The sequence below is a fragment of the Lycorma delicatula genome, chromosome 4, assembly GCF_047948215.1.
Source record: "Lycorma delicatula isolate Av1 chromosome 4, ASM4794821v1, whole genome shotgun sequence".
NCBI classification, from domain to species: domain Eukaryota; kingdom Metazoa; phylum Arthropoda; class Insecta; order Hemiptera; family Fulgoridae; genus Lycorma; species Lycorma delicatula.
In genome coordinates this window covers 117,360,887-117,381,834 of record NC_134458.1, presented here as the reverse complement: position 1 = coordinate 117,381,834, position 20,948 = coordinate 117,360,887, and the positions used below count along the sequence as shown (strand labels likewise).

General features: G+C 28.0%; 1 protein-coding gene across 3 annotated transcripts in view; it reads left to right on the top strand.

The window, feature by feature from the left end:
- Sp1 (transcription factor Sp8) overlaps positions 1-20,948 on the top strand; it is a 548,926-nt gene that overhangs the window by 185,077 nt on the left and 342,901 nt on the right. For all 3 annotated transcript variants that reach the window (XM_075364034.1, XM_075364033.1, XM_075364037.1), the window contains one exon: positions 12,331-12,381. In XM_075364034.1, the coding sequence (XP_075220149.1) occupies positions 12,331-12,381 (51 nt within the window). The remainder of the gene's footprint in view (positions 1-12,330; positions 12,382-20,948) is intronic.

Sequence of the window (20,948 nt, the reverse complement as noted above, 5' to 3'; positions counted from 1 at the left end):
GCAATTTTGTAACTGTCCACTTTATTAAAGAAGTGGAGGATCGTATCTCACTTTCAAGTGAAATAAGATTAAATGAAGTGCAGCAAAAAATGTGTATATGTAATTTAATAGGCGTACAAAGAAGTCATGTGATGTCCACATCAGATTTTTTTATTTCTTTGTACGGTGTAAAAGAAGTATTGTGATTTCAACGGAAATATCCATTTTGACTAACCCTGAATCCATTTTGACTAGTTTTCGCGTGACGTCTGTACGTACGTACGTACGTATGTGCGTATGTATGTCGCATAACTCAAAAACTATTAGCCGTAGGATGTTGACATTTTTGATTTAGGACTGTTGTAACATCTAGTTGTGAACTTCCCCTTTTGATTGCAGTCGACTGGACCAAAAATGTCCAAAAAAGCCCAAAATTAAAAAACATTTGGATTATGGACTTTTTCTTAACTGCAGTAATAAACCCTCATTGAGAGCTTTTCAACGATATATCATAAGTGGTACTTATTTTCATCGGTTCCAGAGTTATTCCAAAAAACATTTTAATTAATGAAATATTTGGATCTTACAAGGGGAAGGCACATCGATTCGAATCAGACTTCATCTCCTTTTTTTCTAATTTAAATATATTGATTTATTAATAATTATTAACCTCTGTAAAAAAATGTTTATGATAAATAATATTTCAATAAGAATAAAAAAATAAAAAAAAAATATGAAAAACTATCAGAAGTTATTATGTATATAAACTTTTATGTACTTTTCATTCAAAAAAAATGTGTATATGTAATTTAATGGGCGTACAAGGAATCATGTGGTGTCAACATCAGAACTTTTCATTTTTACTGTTATAATACGTCATAATGATGACATTCGAATTTCTATAACAACCTACTTCAGTAAAAATTACGAAATAAAGAGGTTTTTGCTGAAAAATATACTTTATGAACAACTGAATGAAAATTTTTACTTCAAACCGAATTAAACCTAATTCTTTTTTGTATGATTGTAGTTAGAACTTCAACTTGTTATAATTACAACATATTAATCCAATTTTCGTTTGCTTTCACGGAAGTGTAATTACATAGCTAAATAGAAAAGTACATCTAGGCTAAGTTTACGTATATGTGAAACGACCGTAATATTTTCTAATAGATGTTCAAGATAATCAAAGTTTTTAATGGAATTTATTCTTTCATACTTTTCCTATCCCATTGCTTTGTTATTTTTTTTGCGAAAACACAACTTAGGCCATGAAAATATCACTTCTTTTTAGCTTCTTTTCTCTTCTTCCATGTGTTTTTTATTTTTTCAGCATGTTTCCGTTTTTTGTTCATCTGTCCATTTTTTATTGTCCTTTTTTCCGCAGAAGAGGTTTTATATTGTAAATTACTCTTCGAAAGTTATCTCTGTGGTTGCCACAGAGGATATTTCAATCCTCTTCATTCAAGCCTATCCTTTGGAGGTCCTCTTCCATCTGTTTCAAGCAGTTTGATTTGCTTTTTATGTTCCACAGCTGGTCAAAGATTTGTTTATTTAATCTATTTGGGTTTATCCTGATCATATGTCCCAAGAAATTTAATCTTGTTTTCCTTACCGCTATTTCTTGATTTTAATAAATCTTCTTGTTAGATTAAAATATCCTCTCTCTGTTAAATTTAGACAGTATTTCTCTGTATAATATATTAATTTCGCGATTTTGGAGGGATTCTTGCTTGTCAAGTTTTAATATTCTATTAGGTAGATTTCATAAGAAAGCTACACATATATATATATATATACACTTTCAACAAATTTATAGATAGAAGAACTGGGTAAAAAGTGAAAAATGGTCAATTTTTAAGGGTAGGCAATTTTTATTGGTAATTTTTCATAAATTTTACACGTTTTCTTCAAACAAATAAATCCCTCAAAACCATTACACAAAAAAATAACTAATGTAATGCGATATAAAAAAACAATTTTTTTTTCCATAAAGTGGTTCGTAATTTATAACTCTTCAAAGACAAGCTTTTTCTTTCGTGACGAATACTATAAACACATTATATCTTTGTCAATGTATCTTAATAATATTAACTGTAATAACTAAAAAAAATCTAGGTTAACCTTACTTTATTCTACAAATAGTTTTCTACTAATGTAGAAAATTTAATTCTAAATTATTTGTTTTATTTTTTTAAAAGTAAAAAGAAGTATAAAAATTCTCCTTTTTTAACTTAAATTGTTTTTATGTTTGTGTGGAAAATACAAAAGTTATTTCATATTAAAATATGTTCAATGGCTAGTCTTTTTCCATTCTCTCACGTAGTAATCTAGTTTTAGATTTTTAATGATTAGATCCTAGTCAGGTATTGAAGGGATTAACAAGTTACACTTACTACATAAACAGATAACCACCTGGCTATAAGACGCGATTCAACAAACACGGGATCATTCTGAAATATCAAACGATTTTGACATTTTTGGATTGATATATTACGATTATCGGTAATTAAACAATGAAAAAATAAATATTTCAATCAACTCTCTGTATTTTGAAATTTAAAAGAAACATTTATAAATTTTCATGATTTTAATATGAAAAAAGTGAATTTATATTATAAAAAAAAACATGAAAAGGGGCTAGAGTGTTATAAAAAAATAAAAATAAAAATAATCTGACAACAAAGTTATAATACTTTCCTGGCATTGGTTATTCATTCTTATACAGTGGAAAACTAATGATACATGAAAAGAATTTAAAAGATCGATATTTTTTAAATATTTTCTGCTCTTCACCCCCAAAAATCACCTCTCAAGAAATTTTTTTGATATGTTTACATTTACTAAGTTAATTGAAAGAAACTATAAAAAAATTTCATTGAAAAATCTACAATCAATAAAAAGTTACCTAAGATTCCTTAGTTACCCTAAGATAAGTAAATTATGATAAAATTTAATTGTAATATTATTTTTAAAAGTTAAAATAAACCAACGTTTTAAAAAATGCAAAAGATTGATATTTTTAAACTTTGAACAGCTTCCCCACCACTAATATTACCCCTAAAGTATTTGTTTGGGCTACTATCACAACTACTATACTTAGGAAGACATAAAAAAAAAATTGGTTAAAAGTATGCAAAAAATAAAACTATAGCTTTTTTTTATTTTTGAGGAGTAGAGAAAATTTGGGGGCAAATTTTTTTTTAAATGGTAAGATAAACATCTACGCAGGTACTGAGCTTAATGAAAAATTTTGAGAAAAGTGACCTCAAAGAAACTATTTACCTTATCCTCTAGACTCTAGAGATACTGATATTCCAAGCTTTTACCAACGAATTACCCTATATACAGAAATCTCTGTGTCAAGTTGCATAAAAATCAGTTCATCCAGTCAAAAGTTATTAAGCTTTAAATACGCCAACACACGTACATAAGTACAAGTATACAAACATTACTCCTAATATTTTTTGTTTTTTGGGATCCCTGGGTCATGAAACGTCGAGAAATGAAAGAAAACCCATACCCCATTTTTTGACCGATTCCCGTACTTCCCTTCTTGCAGCAGGATGTCAGGAAAGTAAAAAATAAACAAAAACTTTCATTATTAAGTGTTACAAAGATAATACAATGCAACAGAAACACAACTAATTTGGTTTTTGAACTAATATAAACAACTAAAACTAAAGTATATATTGAACTGTTTCTCGAAATAGCACAAAATCAAGTTATCTGATTTCTGTGAAAATAATGTATATATGTTTATTGATATAATCTTACAGTTGTTGGTGAACACATTAAGACTGATGGCAGTCCTAGAAGTGGGATAGACATTTAAAAAAAAACAAACATAGCATCTTATGAGCGAAAGTGAGGAGGAAAGTTGTTTAATTAGACAAATATATTTGGCTCATTTACATATAAAGCCCACTTTAATAAAAATGACATTCAGTCATAATAGTTTTTTTTTGTTTCCCATAAAAAAATAGCCGTCTACTGAACATCAGTAATCTCAGAGAAAACAACTTTAAATAATGTTACTAAAACTTGGGTGCGTCATTGGCATAAGAATGACTGGAGCATATAGAACAAGTAAAAAATTCATAAAAAGCAAAATTCCTTTACTGAACATTGTAAAGATTTCACTTGTGAATATTACCAGTATTGTAATGGATTTACCAGGATAATATGCTATGCTAATATACTCGACTCAACAGAAATTTTTTACTTTCATATAAGCCTGATAGAAAACTTTTTGTTCTTGAGAATATTATGTTATATTTCGGTATAATGTTTTTCATATTAGGTCATCAACTACGGTTTATTTTTTAATTATGGTACATAACAACCACCAAATTTTATTTTTAATTTATAATTTTTTTCAAAGCTTAGTATGCCTTATATAGGTAATATTAAGGCGTTATATGAATCTTATTATGGATGAGTTAGTCATGATTACAACAAAACTGAGGCTGGTAAATTAAAATTATGGGTTGATTTATACTTTTAAATCTTATAAATCAACTATATTATATATAAATATAAATACTTATATTTATATTACAACATATTTATATTTACAATACAACATATTGTATGTAAATATAAATATTATTGTATAATATTTATGTTTACATAAATCTGGTCATAGGACCATGCATAAGCTTGCAATTACGATTTCTTCTTTTGATGTTGTTTCTTTTTCCTTTCTTCACAATATTTTCTCATTCTAAGTGCATGGGTTTTCTTTCTTTATTTCTTCACTCCATTCTAAATTTGGATTTGATGTTTTCTCCTCAACCTGAATGGTTCTTTATTCCATTTATTACATCTTTATTTTCTCTATATACACCTACTTTCTACATCATAAATTTTGATATTTTCTTTTTCCATAACTTTTTCTTAACTTCTTTAAACCATTATATATTATTTTGTTTTCTGTTTTTCAAATAATCGTTTAACTTCCTCAATCCTCTATCTTTATTAATTATTTGAATAAATCATAGAATCTTTCCTTAAATATTGTTGACATTCATTCAATTTTCTTTTGAAAATCTTTATTGGTTCCTATATATTCTCCATGTTCTAAAATTCTCCCCAGATTTTCCTGGGGATTTTCCCCAGATCTTCCATGAATTTCCTTTTTATATTTATTAAAAAATAATCTTCATTGACAACCTTTTTATTTTTTATTCTATAGCTTATAATGCTTCCGGTTTAACCATAGTTTCATAATCTATTTTCTTGGAACTGATAGATACTGCATTCAACATTATTTATTTTATTATTTTTATGATCAACCGGTCTTAAATTCAATTCTCGGCAAAGGTACGACAATACCAATCTTTCTTATTTAACTCATTTAAGTACGCAGGTGATATGTCCCAGGTCATAATAATGAAATAATTAATTACTTTTTAGGTTAAAAATTAACTGCTAATTAACCAATTAACAAAAAAATGAATTTTTTAATAATAAAAATTGAAAGAGATAGAGCCAAAAAAAGTATATAATTTTATATATATATATATATATATATATATATGCTTTTTATAGATGGGAAATAAATTTTAAGAAATATTTTTCTAAACATTTCATGTATAGGTTAAACTTAAAACTTTGCTTAATTTATACAAATTATAAATATTTAATGATAGCTCTATATGTGAAGTATAAACTTTAAAATAATTTTTTTAAAGTATTTATACCGAAGGAAGATTAGAGCAAAAGAAAAAAAAACATATATTTCAATTGTAAGAGGTAAGGATTGATTTTTGGAAACATTCTGGATTATTTATATATACATTGTAGATAACAAATTGGTTTAAGTAAAGTTTTCTCTATGCCTCTGAAGAAAATCAAAATTGTTTTTTTTCGGAATAACCTCCAACTCTTAACAAATTATGAAAAAAATAAAAATATGATCAATGCTCCATGTATAGAAATATTTGAACCAAATTTGTAAAATCGGTTTGGTCAATCTTGAGATATAAGCCAAAAAGCAGAGCGATACAAATACGTACGTGCGCACGCACGCACATATTTTTTTTGTCTAGATGAACTAGTTGGCCTTAAAACGTAAAGATTTGCAAAAAAACCCGATACCCAGTTTTGATACGATCACCATATTTCTCCATTAATATAGTTATTCTAGCTACATTCGCCGGGAAAGTAATTTATTAATAAATTAATTTTTGTTCTTATATTAACCGATAGAAAAAAAATAAAGAAGAAATAACGATATAAAAAAAGTAATGAAAGGTTGATAAAGAGGTGATGAGTTGAAGAGAAAAATTGAATGACACGGAAGGTAGGGAAAAAATTACTAAATAAGTGAATGAAAAGGTGCACTGTTCAATTCGTAACGATCATCATTTTTCAACGCATTAACCTTTTGTGCTTCTTCTCATATGTTTCAATTCAATTCATTAAGTTTTGTTACGAATATAGGCTATATATACAATGGCAGGAGAGAATATATATGATGCAGATCATCAACATTTTATTACTTTAGAACTAATCAAATTTGTAACGCCTCGTTAGTATATTCTCACCATTCAACATAAGGTCTATATGGAGCACAGGCAGACCTTTTTCTACCACACTTATACCAATCATTAATTATACATCTTTTTCATATTGTTGGCAGTTTATAATGACATTTACTCGTTAAATGTTGCTATAATTTAATATTATAAAAGAAAAAAAAATCTTTAACCAACCAATGACAAATTGTTTTTTTAATCACTTAACGTATATTACAAAACACGTCATGTTAATTGGAACTTTAATTTTTAATTTTTTTTTTAAGGGTATATTACAGATTAAGTCTAGTTCTATGGATATTTATTTTATTTTTAATTATTTAATTGGTTATATAAGAAACAAATTTAATTACGTTTAAGAGTTTATTGTAAAAAAAAATCTTATGGATGAATTTATAAAATAATTAGCATCTCCCTTCGCAGCTTCGCACGCGAAATACATAATCAGAATTACAAACATAAATTAACATTACAATGTTGCCAAATCTCATAAAATTGATTCAATACTGGTAGCATAAAACGGCAAAAATGCAAAAAAACAATTTATATTTACTTTACCTCTTAAAATACTGAAATTCAAAAAACTCAAAAATAAGTTTTAGATATTTATCTGAAGCGTATTTGCAAACCCAAATCGAGTGAATATCTCGTTTAGTATAACCGGAAATAGGGAAAATTTGCAATAATTTTTCGAAAATTTTATCTTTCTTTTCCTCTATCAAGGCAAAATTAAAAAAAAAAAACAACTAAAAATAGTTTTTTATATATTCATATAAAGATTACACACGCCAAAAATCAAATTGATATCTTAATTTGTTCAAAGAGATTCAAAGAATAGTAAAATTTAATTTTAACCCTTTAAACTCGGAATTTCAAAACATCTTTCTTATTGTACAATTAAACCGTAAGAAGATACAAATTTTCATCAATTTATCTTCAGTAGTTTTTGCTGGACGTTCATGAATTAGTCGGTAAGTCAAGCCAAGTTGCTTTATAAGTACAGATAACATCCTTATCTTGGCTTCGCCCGAGCTATATTGATTTTTGCGTTTCCCGTCGCGGCCAGGGGCTATTTAGCTGATCATGGTTTGCTTCGCTCGCCCTTCCCGTCTAGCCTGAGGGATCTGCGCCTTTGACACCGCTTTGTAACTCATTAACTTAAAGCTTGTGAGAATAATAGCGATGAATTAATATTAAATCCTGTTCAATTTATAAAGAATACCAATGCAATTTAATTTCTTCAGAGCAACAGTTTGGTCACTACAAGACCTAAATTTTTGAGCGATCTAAGACTATGGGTTTCAAAACAGTCGGTCTTCAATTTAAAAATATTAGTTGTAACTGGTTACCCGTACTTCGTATGAGTAAAAATGTATTTTTCCCTGATCTTAACGTTACCCGACAAACACCACTATCCGGTGACAATATTTGATTTCTAATTTTTTTTTACATTTTTTAATTACTTTTATTTTATGTTAATTATTCAAGTAACTGGAGTCAGATGCAACCAGTCGCGTCGCACATACAGTAACAATGGCAATGGCTGTGTTGGTTGTACCGTCGCGCCGTACACCGTCGCACCGTTTAAAAAATCCAAATTCAAAACACCCGAACAAGAGTTTTTGATATTTATCTGAAGCCACAATCTAGTGAATATCTCTTTTAGTATAGTCGTAAATGGAAAAAATTTCCAATCATTTTTCAAGTTTTTTTACCTTTCTCCATCACCCCTTATAAGGTCGAATTTAGAAATTGGTTTTTAGATTTTTACATGAAAATTACACACACCAAAAATCAACTTGATTTGTTCTTTTGTTATTCCAGTAAATTTCCGTCCGGATTTCCATAAAAATTAAAAATCCATTTTAACCCTTTAAACGCGGAATTTAACAAAATACAGAAATTAGTTTTTAGACCAACAACCGTCCATTTTTCAACGGAAAAAAATGGCTTATATTTTTTGTTATTTCAATTCATTATTAATGAATAGGTTATAACTTTCTTATATTATATATATATATATATATATATATATATATATATATATATATATATATGTTTTGTTTTTTTAATGTTGTAACAACCTGTTCATCAAAGTAGAAATAAAATAATAATTTTTATTATTACCTGTAAAACCTGCTTGTTTCCAACTATTATTATTTTAACGGAAGTATTTCATTTCTATTGGTGTGCTAACATTTCATTTTATTTCATTGAATCTGCATCGCATGTGTCTTCGTTTATATGTACTCGGTCATCATTCTTCATTAATATAATATAATTAAAGACTAAAAGAAGAAAATTCATGTCTTTTTATTAGAAAAAAGCAAAAAAGACAATAAAAGAAGAAAGAAAACAGAAAAGAAATACAAAGATATAAGGAAGAAATGACGTTATAGGTAACGTTAAATCTATTCTATAGCATTATTTTTTGAAATGGTTGAACAAAATGACTGTTATTTACACAATAACTCATAATTTTATATTGCATTTACAATCCTACATCTACTATAAGATTGGAAGTAAAAAAAAAAAAATAAATAAAAACCTAAAATTATTCCTAACAATAACAATTACAACAATAATAACAGTAATAATATGAATACTATTTACGGCAATAAAATAAAATAATTTTTTTTTAATTTTTATATTTTGTAATTTAACGTTGTTATTTGTATTAATGTCCCTATACTATTACTAATGAGGCACTATTGTAGGTCATTTTACAGTACAGATGTAAACTAATATTACTAAATAGATTTCTTTTATTTTATCCGATTTATAATATAATAAAAGCAAAAAGTATCTATATAAATTCTATCTAATTTAAAATTAAAATAACAATTAATTTAAAAATATATTTAAGTAATTAATAACCTTACTATTAAAATATAAATTATCCCACAAATCACAATTTATCCCATTTATACGAAGATAAGTAGTTTGTTTTGAGGCGCAATAAACTTTATGACATCTCACACCGGTAAAATAAACCTACTGTATTCAGGAAACGTTAAGCTCTACAAATGATACATTTTCTCAGTTTCGAAGAGATTGGTTGTATAATTAACATCCTTACTCTCAGAGAAAGCGACTCTGTACGATACATTCTGTATCTCCGACGTGCGTCACAGCTGTAATAGGCTGGGATCGATTATGTAAAACAACAAATTAATTTATCGCTTCCGTTGAGAGGATAACATAAAGCCGGTTGCTACAGCAACTCGTTACCGTTTATTACAAACTGCAGATCATACTTAAACAGCATCTAAATTAATTATTTTTGCTTCATTTAAAAATATTAAAAATGTATTATTTATTTTAAGACCTAATTTTTGTCTTATTTGCCATTGACTAAAGCGTTAGTGTTCGATAAAATATTTATAAGTTTGGTTGATAAGACCATCATTATTAAAATGAATAAACGCTAATTATTATGCACTAATTACCTACCATTATTAATGTAAACTCACGTGTCGGAGAATATAATTTCAGGCCAGGACATGTAATAGAATCCCACCGGGTTGGTCTAGTGGTGAACGCGTCTTCCCAAATCAGCTGATTTGGAAGTCGATGGTTCCAACGTTCAAACCCTAGTAAAGACAGTTACTTTTCCCTTACTTTTATATAGATTTGAATACTAGATCGTGGATACCGGTGTTGTTTGGTGGTTGGGTTTCAATTAACCACACATCTCAGAAATGGTCAACCTGAGATTGTATAAGACTAAAGTTCACTTACACTCATACATATCATCCTCATTCATCCTCTGAAGTAATACCTGACGGTGATTCCCGGAGGCTAAACAGGGAAAAAATTAAAGGTAGAAACAACATATAATTCGTTCTTTATCACAAGAAAGATGTCTAAGAATGAAATATTTTCTTTTTTATAGATGGTGCTAATTTCTTATGTATTCTTCGACATAAGGAATGAAGTATAGATGACATTTATACACGATATCTTTTACACTCTCAGATAAAATCATACTTCAAATCCAACAACTACATTTTTGTCAGATGTAATAAAAAATAATTAAATTATGATATTTTCTTTAAATATGCAGTAATTTTTTTCTTTATATTTTCAGTGCAATAAAAAACATTTTTTATATTTAACAAAATTTTATTATGATTACTTTATAAATAAAATATTAATAATATAATTGGTAAATAAAACGCTAATAAAATATCACTTTATTGTAATGAATTACTAGCTATATATCAGTAACTTACTCGTATATTATCATTTATTACTATTATTATGATTCTGATATAATTATTTTAGCAGTGGTATACGAAGCAATATTATGCGATTTATATTATGAACTATAATTTTAAATGAATAAATAAATTAAATAAACTTTTAATTATTTATTTTATTAGTCTACAGAATTATTTATTAATAATTACACTTATTAACTGGTTTTTCTTTTATAAAGTTTCAAACTGGGCGGCTTATAGTTTACCACCCATGCTTTTTAAATACCAGAAAAATTATCTTTACAAAATTTGAATATACCAACATTGTAAAGTGAATTTTCATTTTAAATCCTATTAAATAGAATGAAGGAAGAGGATTTAAAGTAAAAAATTGCTCTATGTACGTAGTCTCTGTGCCAAATTTCATCAAAATCGATTTATCCAGTTGAATAAACATTGTAATCCGTCTAGCTGCCACAGAGGTCGGATTTAACCTAACTAACGCCTGGCATCAAGAATGGACCACAAAGCAGAATAATCAAATCCCATGCATTACTCAAAGGCCGCTGGATTTTGATTTCCCACGTAAGACATGGTCAACGCTAAACAGAATACGAACTCAACATGGTAGGTGCGCCTATTTTCTGTATAAATGGGGTAAAACACCGACGCCCCTTTCTGAGTGTGGTGAAAATCAAACTGTTAGACGACACATCACAGAAGTTTGCCCAAGGACAGCTTATGAAGGGAATCCTGAAGATTTCCTGATAGCGACTCCAGAATCAGTAGCATATATATTAGTTTGTTAAATCCTTGTTTGTAATTTTGACTGTAATTGGTGTTGTGTTTTGGTGCCATACGCTAAATAAATAAATAAATCCAGTTGAAAGTTATTAAGCTTCAAATACACTCACACACGTACATACGTACATATGAACATTAACCCCATGTTCTTTCTCTGGGTTTCTGGGTCATGAAATATCGAAAAATAAAAAAAACCCATACCCCATTTTTGAGTGATAACCAAATTTTTCTTCTTGTAACATAGCTCTAGAGCTATGATGCCAGGAAAGTAATTGGATGTAAAGGTTTCTCCGTGAGTGTTGTGAATCATACAAACCTATATTCTTGGATTTCATTGTTTTAGAAGACTGAAATAGTTTTTTAACCCTTTAATTCTTCTTGTAAACAAAACACAGTAATTTAATTAAAAAACCCGAATTTTTGTACAATTCCCTGAATTATATATATGTATTTATATATAAAAAAATATATCTTTTTTGAGGAACCAATTTGTATCTTACTTACTGAAATGCTGAGAGGCTCAAACTTATGTCTCATATTTTTAATTATAATTAAACTGAATTTAAGATGGAATGAAATTTGTGTAGCAGTTTAGCCAAGTATTGCTGTTTTGGGTGTAGCGATTATGTTAAGATAAAATTCTTAGCTAAAGGACTTACGCTGTTTGGTTGAAAGAATTTACCATAAAATAATTACATAATGAAAAAAAAAGTAAATAAAATGGAAAGAAAGGACCAAACAAAAGTTCTGATAAAAATTATGTGACGGAATTAAAAATATAATCACTTATTTTTATTTTTCAGGCGGTGAGTGTTCAACCGACGATAAAAGCAAGAAAACTCAAAGAATTATTAGTAAGTACTATTGATACATTTTTAATTTAATAATTTAAGCACAGATATAAGTATACTAATATTAAAATATAATTAACTGTATCCTAATTATTAGCCAATCATTGTGTCGGTGTGGTAGCGTTTCTTCCAGAAGATTCTGGGTTCGAATCCCGGTCTGGATTGGCATCATTTTATTCTACAAAATCATGAAAAATATTATTACGATAAACGAAAAAAAAATTATATATACGCTGAGTTATTTAGTAGGAAAAGGAAATAGTCTGGAAATTGATTCTAGAACTGGAAATAAGGAAAAACGTTCATATAAACATATGTCCGAAAACGCTTTGTTATCGAGTTACGGCTAGCAAAATATTTCGCCTAGATTTCGGTTCCCTCAATGAAATGAGGTCATACTGAATTTTTAGCGTTGTTATATACCGGATAAACTTGGTTTCATGTGATTTTTCATTTGAAAAAAACGAATAAAACAGGTCCCAGAAGTAAGTATTTTCATGATATCCGTCGTAAAACAGAAAAATTCGGTGACAAAAAACATGTGTTTTTAGGTTTGTAGAAATAATTTTGTTAAATGACTAAAAAATGCATAAATTTTATTATCAAAACTTGTAGATAATTTAATTCTGTTTTGTTTTTTACCGGCCGTCTACGTCCAATCCATTTCCCAGTAAAACTTTCATTTAAGAATTGTCTTACATTTTTCTGTTAAATTTTGTTTTTAATAATAAAATTTGTTAAATTTGTTTTTAATAATAAAATTTATTTTGTTTTTCGTAGACTTCATTGGATCAATTTTTTCAGAATTAAATTCTCTACAAGTTTAGTAATTAAAATTTTCGAATTTGTAAATCAGTTAACAAAGTTATTGTACTTCCAAAACGTGGTTTTCGTCATCAAACTTTTCTGTTTTATGTTGGATATTGTAAAAAAATACGGGAGATATAGTTGTAGGACCTGTTTACGTCGATTTTTCAGGACAATAACATAAGAAACCATCAAGTTTACCCCTTATATAACGCCTTAAAATTTTCCATATGACCTCATTTACCCGGAGGACTGAAATCCGGGCGAAAATTTTAGCTAGCCGTAACTCGATAAAAAAGCATTTTGGATTTATGTTAGTATGCAATTTTTTCCTTATTTCAAGCTCCGGAATCAGTTCCCAAATTATTTCCTTTTCCTCCTGAATCATTCTGTATGTATATATAAGATTTACAATTGAAGTGATGTGTCTGACATCTTGGTATATGTGAAATCCGATTCCTTTTATCTTCATTTGTTTCACTGTTAATTTGAGAAATTACGAATTAGTTTAGAATAAATTTTACAGCATTGTTCTTTAACATTAATTGAAACGTGAAAAAGTAATTATCTAATAAAATTTATTCTACGTTTTAAAAAAACTTAATTTAAAAGCATGTTCAAATTTCATTTTCATGAAAAAAAAAGAATAAATTTTCCTTACAATAAAATAATCTTTATTTTAATGAACTAAGAAGAAAAAGTAAAAAATAAAAATAAATAAAAGAAAAAGTATATAGCCTATATATATATATATATATATATATATATGTATAAAATAAGAATAAATAAAATTAAGAATGACATTTTAAATAAATAAATAAAATATTATGGAATGGAATTGAATTGAATAGGGGAAGTGCGGACAGTAGCCCTAATAAAATATTCAGATGATTTAAAGGGTTGGTCTTTAACGACGTACCCCCTACTGAGGGGGTGTGTTTCAATTAGCCTGACTGTGAGAGCCGTGGGGGTCAGGCACGCGTCTCACAGCGGGGGACTCTAACATCAAGAATCTCCCCTTTCTTCTCTTAATACGTCGTACAAAACACACACACACACACACACACACAACAAAACAACACACATCCATACATATGTATATATAAAAGAACTGAATAGACTATAGAAGATAGGTTGCGGTCGTTCAGCATGTGATCTAGTGGTGTGTTTACTAAGCTCTTTAACTGATGCATTTCCGATACCGACGATTTCTGACTGGTAATAAATTTTAACAAATTGCATCATAATATTAAAGGAAGATCCAACATAAAATGCTTTTACAGTTAATGCAGCTATACTTGATATATCTATATAGGTTTAATGCATTATATTTGCCTAATATAAATAGTTGTTATGTCGTCTCTTCCTGAAAAATTGTGTTTGACATTGTTTTCTGTTTCATGATAATGTAGCCTACACAAGAATAGCTATAAAACAGTAGTGTATGTATTTTTATTTTCTTTAAAATAAATTTTGTTCTGTAGTGATACTAATATTTATTCATTTGATATAGTGATTAGCATACGGTCTTCTAAGCCAAATTACTTACAATTCGTTCGCTGGATTCAATTTTTTCCACTTATTGCTTTATTTAGCTTCATCTACTGTTAAAATGTCTATATAATTATATTTTCAATGTAGTACTCTTGAAAAAAGAAATTCAAATAAATAATGCAATTCTTTAACAAAAGATGTAGCGATATGTTAACATTAATAAGAAGTAAATTTTATACTTTACTGTTCTGTAGAAGTTTAAACATTTATTCAAGCTGTTACCACGGAACCAGGTGGAAATTACTGTGGAGAAACTCAGCTGTTTAGAATTTAATCAATAAATTGTTTGAATAACAATTTATGTAAGTATGATGGCAACAAGCTAAAACGGTCATACTGGCTGTTTTTGTAATCTATCAACAATATCTGGCAAAAGTAGATGGATGTTCTAATTAGTAATAAAATTATATGGCATTTTACTTTCCTGGCATAATAACTGTAGAACTGTAGAACTATGCTATAAAAGAGAAAGTATGGTAATTAGTCAAAAATTGGGTATAGGTTTTTTTGTATTTCTCGACTTTTGAATTTCTCGGGGTCGAGAAATGCAAAATATAATTTGTGTGTTGCTGTGTTTGAAGCCTTTTCTACTGGATGAACTTTTGACTGGATAAAACGATTTTGATGAAATTTTATACGGAGACTCGTGAATACGAGGGGCAATTTGTGGTAAAATTTTGGGATTAATATCTCTAAGGAATAGAAGTAGTTTCGGGGGTTAATTAGCTAAAAATTTTCCAAACATAACCCCACTTTATATTAATCTCAGTGTACAAGCGTAGATGCTTTCTTTCATTATTAAAGAAGTTTTTCCCAAAAATTCCCCCTTTCTCAAAGATTGAAAAAAGCTATCTTTTTAATTATTGCATATTTTTTAACGGATTTTTTTCATATCTTCCTAGGCGCATTAGTAATAGAAGCGATAAAAAAAATACTTTGCCGGCAATATTGGTATTGGGGGAGCCGATGAAAGTTTAAAAATATCCCTTTTTTTAAATTTTCAAAACTTTTTTGGTTTATCTAAACTTTTAATAATACTGAACGTTTAAATAATAAACTTCTGGTAATAATATTACGATAAAATTTCATCATAATTCACCCCAACCACAAAAAAATAAATCTTAGGTAACTTTTTATTGGTTGTACTTTTATTACTGGAATTTTTTTTTTTTATTTCTTCCATTTAACATAGTAAACGTGGAAAAATAAAAAAATAAAAAAATTCCTGGATGGTGATTTTGGAAGTGCGGAGCAGAAAAAAAAATACCGTTTATTTTGAATTTTAAAAATTTTGGTTTATTTAAACATATAATGATAATTTTTTTAATAAAACTTCGTCATAAATAACTTCCACCACCCAAAAAAGTATTACGGTAACGTTTTTCATGTATAATTATTATGTCCACTGTATAAGAATAAATAAATAATGCCAGGAACGTATTATAACAGCTTTTTTTGTAAATGAGGTCTTTACTAAGCTTTGCGACTAAAAAATATTCCGTAAAAATAGATATATTATTTGTAAATATAAAAAAAATTTATCACCTCTCTCTACTTTTCAATATTTTAATCGTAGACTAATAAGAAAGCGTTTGAATTCTGATTGGACATAGCATTATTCGCACATTCCATATTTGCATAGCACATTAACTTTGACCAATTGAAGTTAGAAAGAGCATCGGGCTGTAAAAGTCTAATGGTTGCCAATCTCGGTGGCGGAGTGTTAGCGTCTTGACCTTTCATCCGGAGGTCCCGGGTTCGAATCCCGGTCAGGCATGGCGCTTTTCATACGCTACCAAATTCCATTTCCATATCCCACGCGTGAGCTTCAAGCTTATGTGGCGATACAATCAAGTAAACAAAAAAATTTCCACTCATCTAATCCAATGAAAAATAAGGAAAAACAAGTGTAAAAAATAAAGAAAGTTCAATAGGTAGGGAAAAATATGATTGTTTTACTAGCAGCTGCTTTTATCTTGTGTCTAGTATAAGTGCTTTAACATTTGCATCATTTTAGCAAATGGCCTACATGTTAGTACGAGAAAACGAGTAGATATCATAAAAAGAAAAAAATAATTTTATTTGAATTCATTAGCATATTCTACTACTTCTGGACTGATGTATTGTTATTAATTTTATACACGGTAGTAACTATCAATTAAATAATTTATCATTGTGAGTATCATTTATTAGGTACCTCAATTAGCTCCCAAGAATATTAAAAGGGTCCTAATTTAGCATGAAAATACGAGAATGTAATGAAATTAGCTTCCTAGTATGGTAAATATTTTTTTCGTACTAGTAAAATTTATTCACATAAAGAAACAAAATGAAAGTTTTAGATTTGAAAAATTTGGAAAAATTATTATTTATTATTCTTTTTCTTGTAAAAAAAAAAATAAATAAATAAAAATTTCCTATACTGGGTGTGTAACTTTCCTATACTTTTATGTGCTATGAAGCGTATAAAGGACTGAAATACCAAGAGGCATTAAACAGATTTCTTTCTTTCAGAGTAGTGATGTACAACGGTACATCCAATTCATACGGTGATCATAATGAATATGCTACACATAGGGACATAAATGTATTTTGTTGGGTTTAACTTGCTGGTATGCAACATTACATTCGGTAAAAGAGATAACATTGAATAACTTTATTAAGGAGTTAAGTGAGAAATTAAAATGAAATAAGGTTTTTTTGCAAAATTGGCATGAAACGCTTTTTATTTCAGAGAATAGCTATTCCTTTTTAGGGAGGGATTGGAATCTTACATCTGTTGGTTTTATACTACCAAATAAACAAAACATTAAAAAATTAATTTTTTTTAAACGATGAATTCATTTTATATACGATAAATAAAGATACGGTAAGTACAAGATACTCGAATATATGGAATTTTAGATTTTATACATATCTATAAATATTATAAAATTATATAATCATAAATAAATATATATATAAAGCGTTGAGAACGATAGGCAATAAACCTGATATTGTTATGAAAATTAAATTTAAGGGCATTTTTTTAGATATTGAAGATTTTCTTCAGAAAAAAAATTTTAAAGAATTACGAAAGGATAATTAACATCCTAAAAAAAAGTTAGTAAATCTTCATCCAAGAAAATCTTTAAAGAATTGTCTGTTTTTTTTTCGGCAATGCAATTTGACAAAATAAATAGGAAACTGTAAGTTTTTAGATTTTTTTTCATAATTTTGTAATAGATAGTTTACATAATTTTTTTTTCTAAAATAATTAAGAAATTATTCCTATAAAAACAAATTAAAATTTTTCATTTAATATAATTTTTATATACATTTATTTATTCTATAATACATTTATTATAAATTTTGAAAGCTTTTTGATTTAAAAAAATCTTTTCATATGCTACCAGTTTCCACCGGGCTATCATAGCTGTTGATGCCCTCTGTTTCATAAAAAAAAAAATCTCAAAAAGTTTTTTGCATTTAAGGTCCGTGGTCAATAATTAAAAAAAACTTGTAAGTATTTCTTGATATCTCTACATATGAAGTATAAAATGTCAATCTTTGAAAAATATTTAAATCGAAAGGAGATAAAGCAAAAGAACAAAAAACATATACTTCAATTTTAAGAGGTATGGGTTGATTTTTTGATTTCTTTTCGATTATTTATACATCCATTATAGGTAAAAGATTTGCTTTAATAAAGTTTTCTCTAAAATAGCTCTGAAAAGTCGAAACCAATTTCGACTTATTTTGAAAGTCGAAATTGGTTTTTCGTGAGATCCCCCACTTCTAAATGAATTTTGAAAATGATTAGTGTTCCATATATAGAAATATTTGAGCCAAATTTGAAGAAAATCGGTTTTTTCAATCCTATGATTCAAGACCAAAAGCGGTGTGACATACATACTTGCGTACGCACACACATACATGTGTTTTTCTTGGTCTAGATGAACTAGATGTACCCTAAAACGTAAAGAGTTTTAGAAAAACCCGATACTTCATTTTTGACAGGATATGATACTTTTCCCTTTAATTTAACTATTCTACCTATATTCGCCGGGAGAGCGATATAAAGATAATTCTGTTATAATAATTTAAAAGTTAATTTAAACAAATAATAATTAAGTAATACAAAAATTTAAATTATTTCTTGAAAGACTTGTAAATATTTATTTTGTAAAATAAAAAACTACTCTGCTATACTTTTTAAAAATTTTATTTCCTTTCCTTTTGTTTAGCTGAAAAGGAATTAACTAGATTGGGAAGGTATGTTGTAAAATAACAATGATCTCAGTAAAGAATAAGAACTATCGCAAATTTATAATTACCTTTTATAAGCAGTGCTTGAAGAAAACTATGATTCTAATTCAACTCCACCTACTTCTTGTACGTAGGTCGTTACTATGGTAACGGTAAAGAACGATTCTTATGATTGGTTTTAACTGATAACACATTCATTTCATATAAATTTATAATGAACATTGTTGCTATCTGATAGATAAATCTGAAAAATAATAATAAAAGAATTAATGAAATATTTATTGATAAACATTTTTAGTTTACATAATTTATTAATGTATTACATAAATTATAGGACTTCCATTCCTGTTTTACTTGCTGTACATTACCTTTATAAAAAAATGAAACTCAAAATTCAGAAAAATATATCTATAAAATTATTTTAATTTTATTTATCTCTAGTTCACTAAAAGCATTTGCTAAATACATTTCCAGCATGTATATTAACTATCTGTATGTTAAATACATATAAAATGATTCAGAAGAAAAGATAAATAATTTGGGAACTGATTCTAGAACTTTGATTGAAAATTTTGACATAAGGTAAAAATTTTATACAAACATATGTCCAAAAACGCTTTGTTATCGAGTTTTACTGCTAGCGAAAATTTTTTCCCGGATTTCAGTTCCCCCGGTGAAATGAGGTCATACTGAAATTTATGGGGTAAACTTTATAGTTTTCTGTGTTTTTTGACCTGAAAAATCGACAAAAATAGGTCCCAGGTATGTTTGACGTACAACTTTGTTAAATAAGTAATAAACACATAAAAGTTTTTAAACAAAACTACTAGAGAATTTAATATGAACAAAATAGTGTAAATTAAATTAAAGAAAACAAGGAAAATATGAAAAATTCAAATTTTATTTAGAAGTAGCACGCGTACGTTACTACAATTGTCACAAACGTACTTATTTAATGTAAAAAAAAAAACAGATTCTTTTTTTGGTGGTGTGAAAAATTGGAAAAAACAAAATTTATTGTAAAAAATAAAAAAAAAATAAAAAAATTACTCAAAAATTGTAAAATAAAAATTATTTAAATAATTTTTTTTTATAATGACAGAAACACAATAAATTACTTGAAAAGTTATTATTTCAAAATTGGCAATAAAAAACAACTGCTGATCAACAATACGCAATAGTGTATTAGTGTTTAAATAATTCTGTAGGATACATTAAGTATATCGGGTTCTTTGAACTGTGCTGTAGTTAGCGAAGGTTTTCTGTGAATTTTAGTTTGAACATGATCGGTTTGCTATTGAAGTAATGCCGTGCTTATTTACAACAAAGAAATACGCTATGGTATTCATTTTGGGTGTGAGTAATAGTAATGCTACAGCTGCTGTAGTAGAATATGAAATACGTTTTCCGAATCGCAGAATTCTAGATCCCAAAACGATTAGCGCGACTTTTCGCAATTTCTGGGAAACAGGTTCACTACCTAATATTAGTACCAGCTACAAACGATCTGTCCAACACGACACTGTTATCGATAGAATTATTATTGATGCAGTACAGCGCAATCCAGGCGTCAGTATACGACGTTTCTCTAAGAGGATCGGAGATTTATCCTTACCATAAAGTTTTAAAGTTTAACTTTTATCCTTACCATAAACAGCCAGTTCAACATCTATTCCCAGGAAACGGTCTGGTTCGCTTGGAGTTCTGCAACTGATGGAATACAAATCGACTACTCTACAATTATGGTTTTTTTACTGACCAGACAAATTTTACTCGAGATGGCATCAGCTTACGCAATTAGCATACATGGGCAGAAGAACATCCTCGTGAGACGGTGTAAGGCAATTTTAGGTAGATTTCATAAGAAAGCTACCTATTGTAATGGGTACCATGATTCGATTTCCGGAAAATTTCGACATACCTTCGCGTTTCACATCCACCAGATCCCAAAACCACTGTCA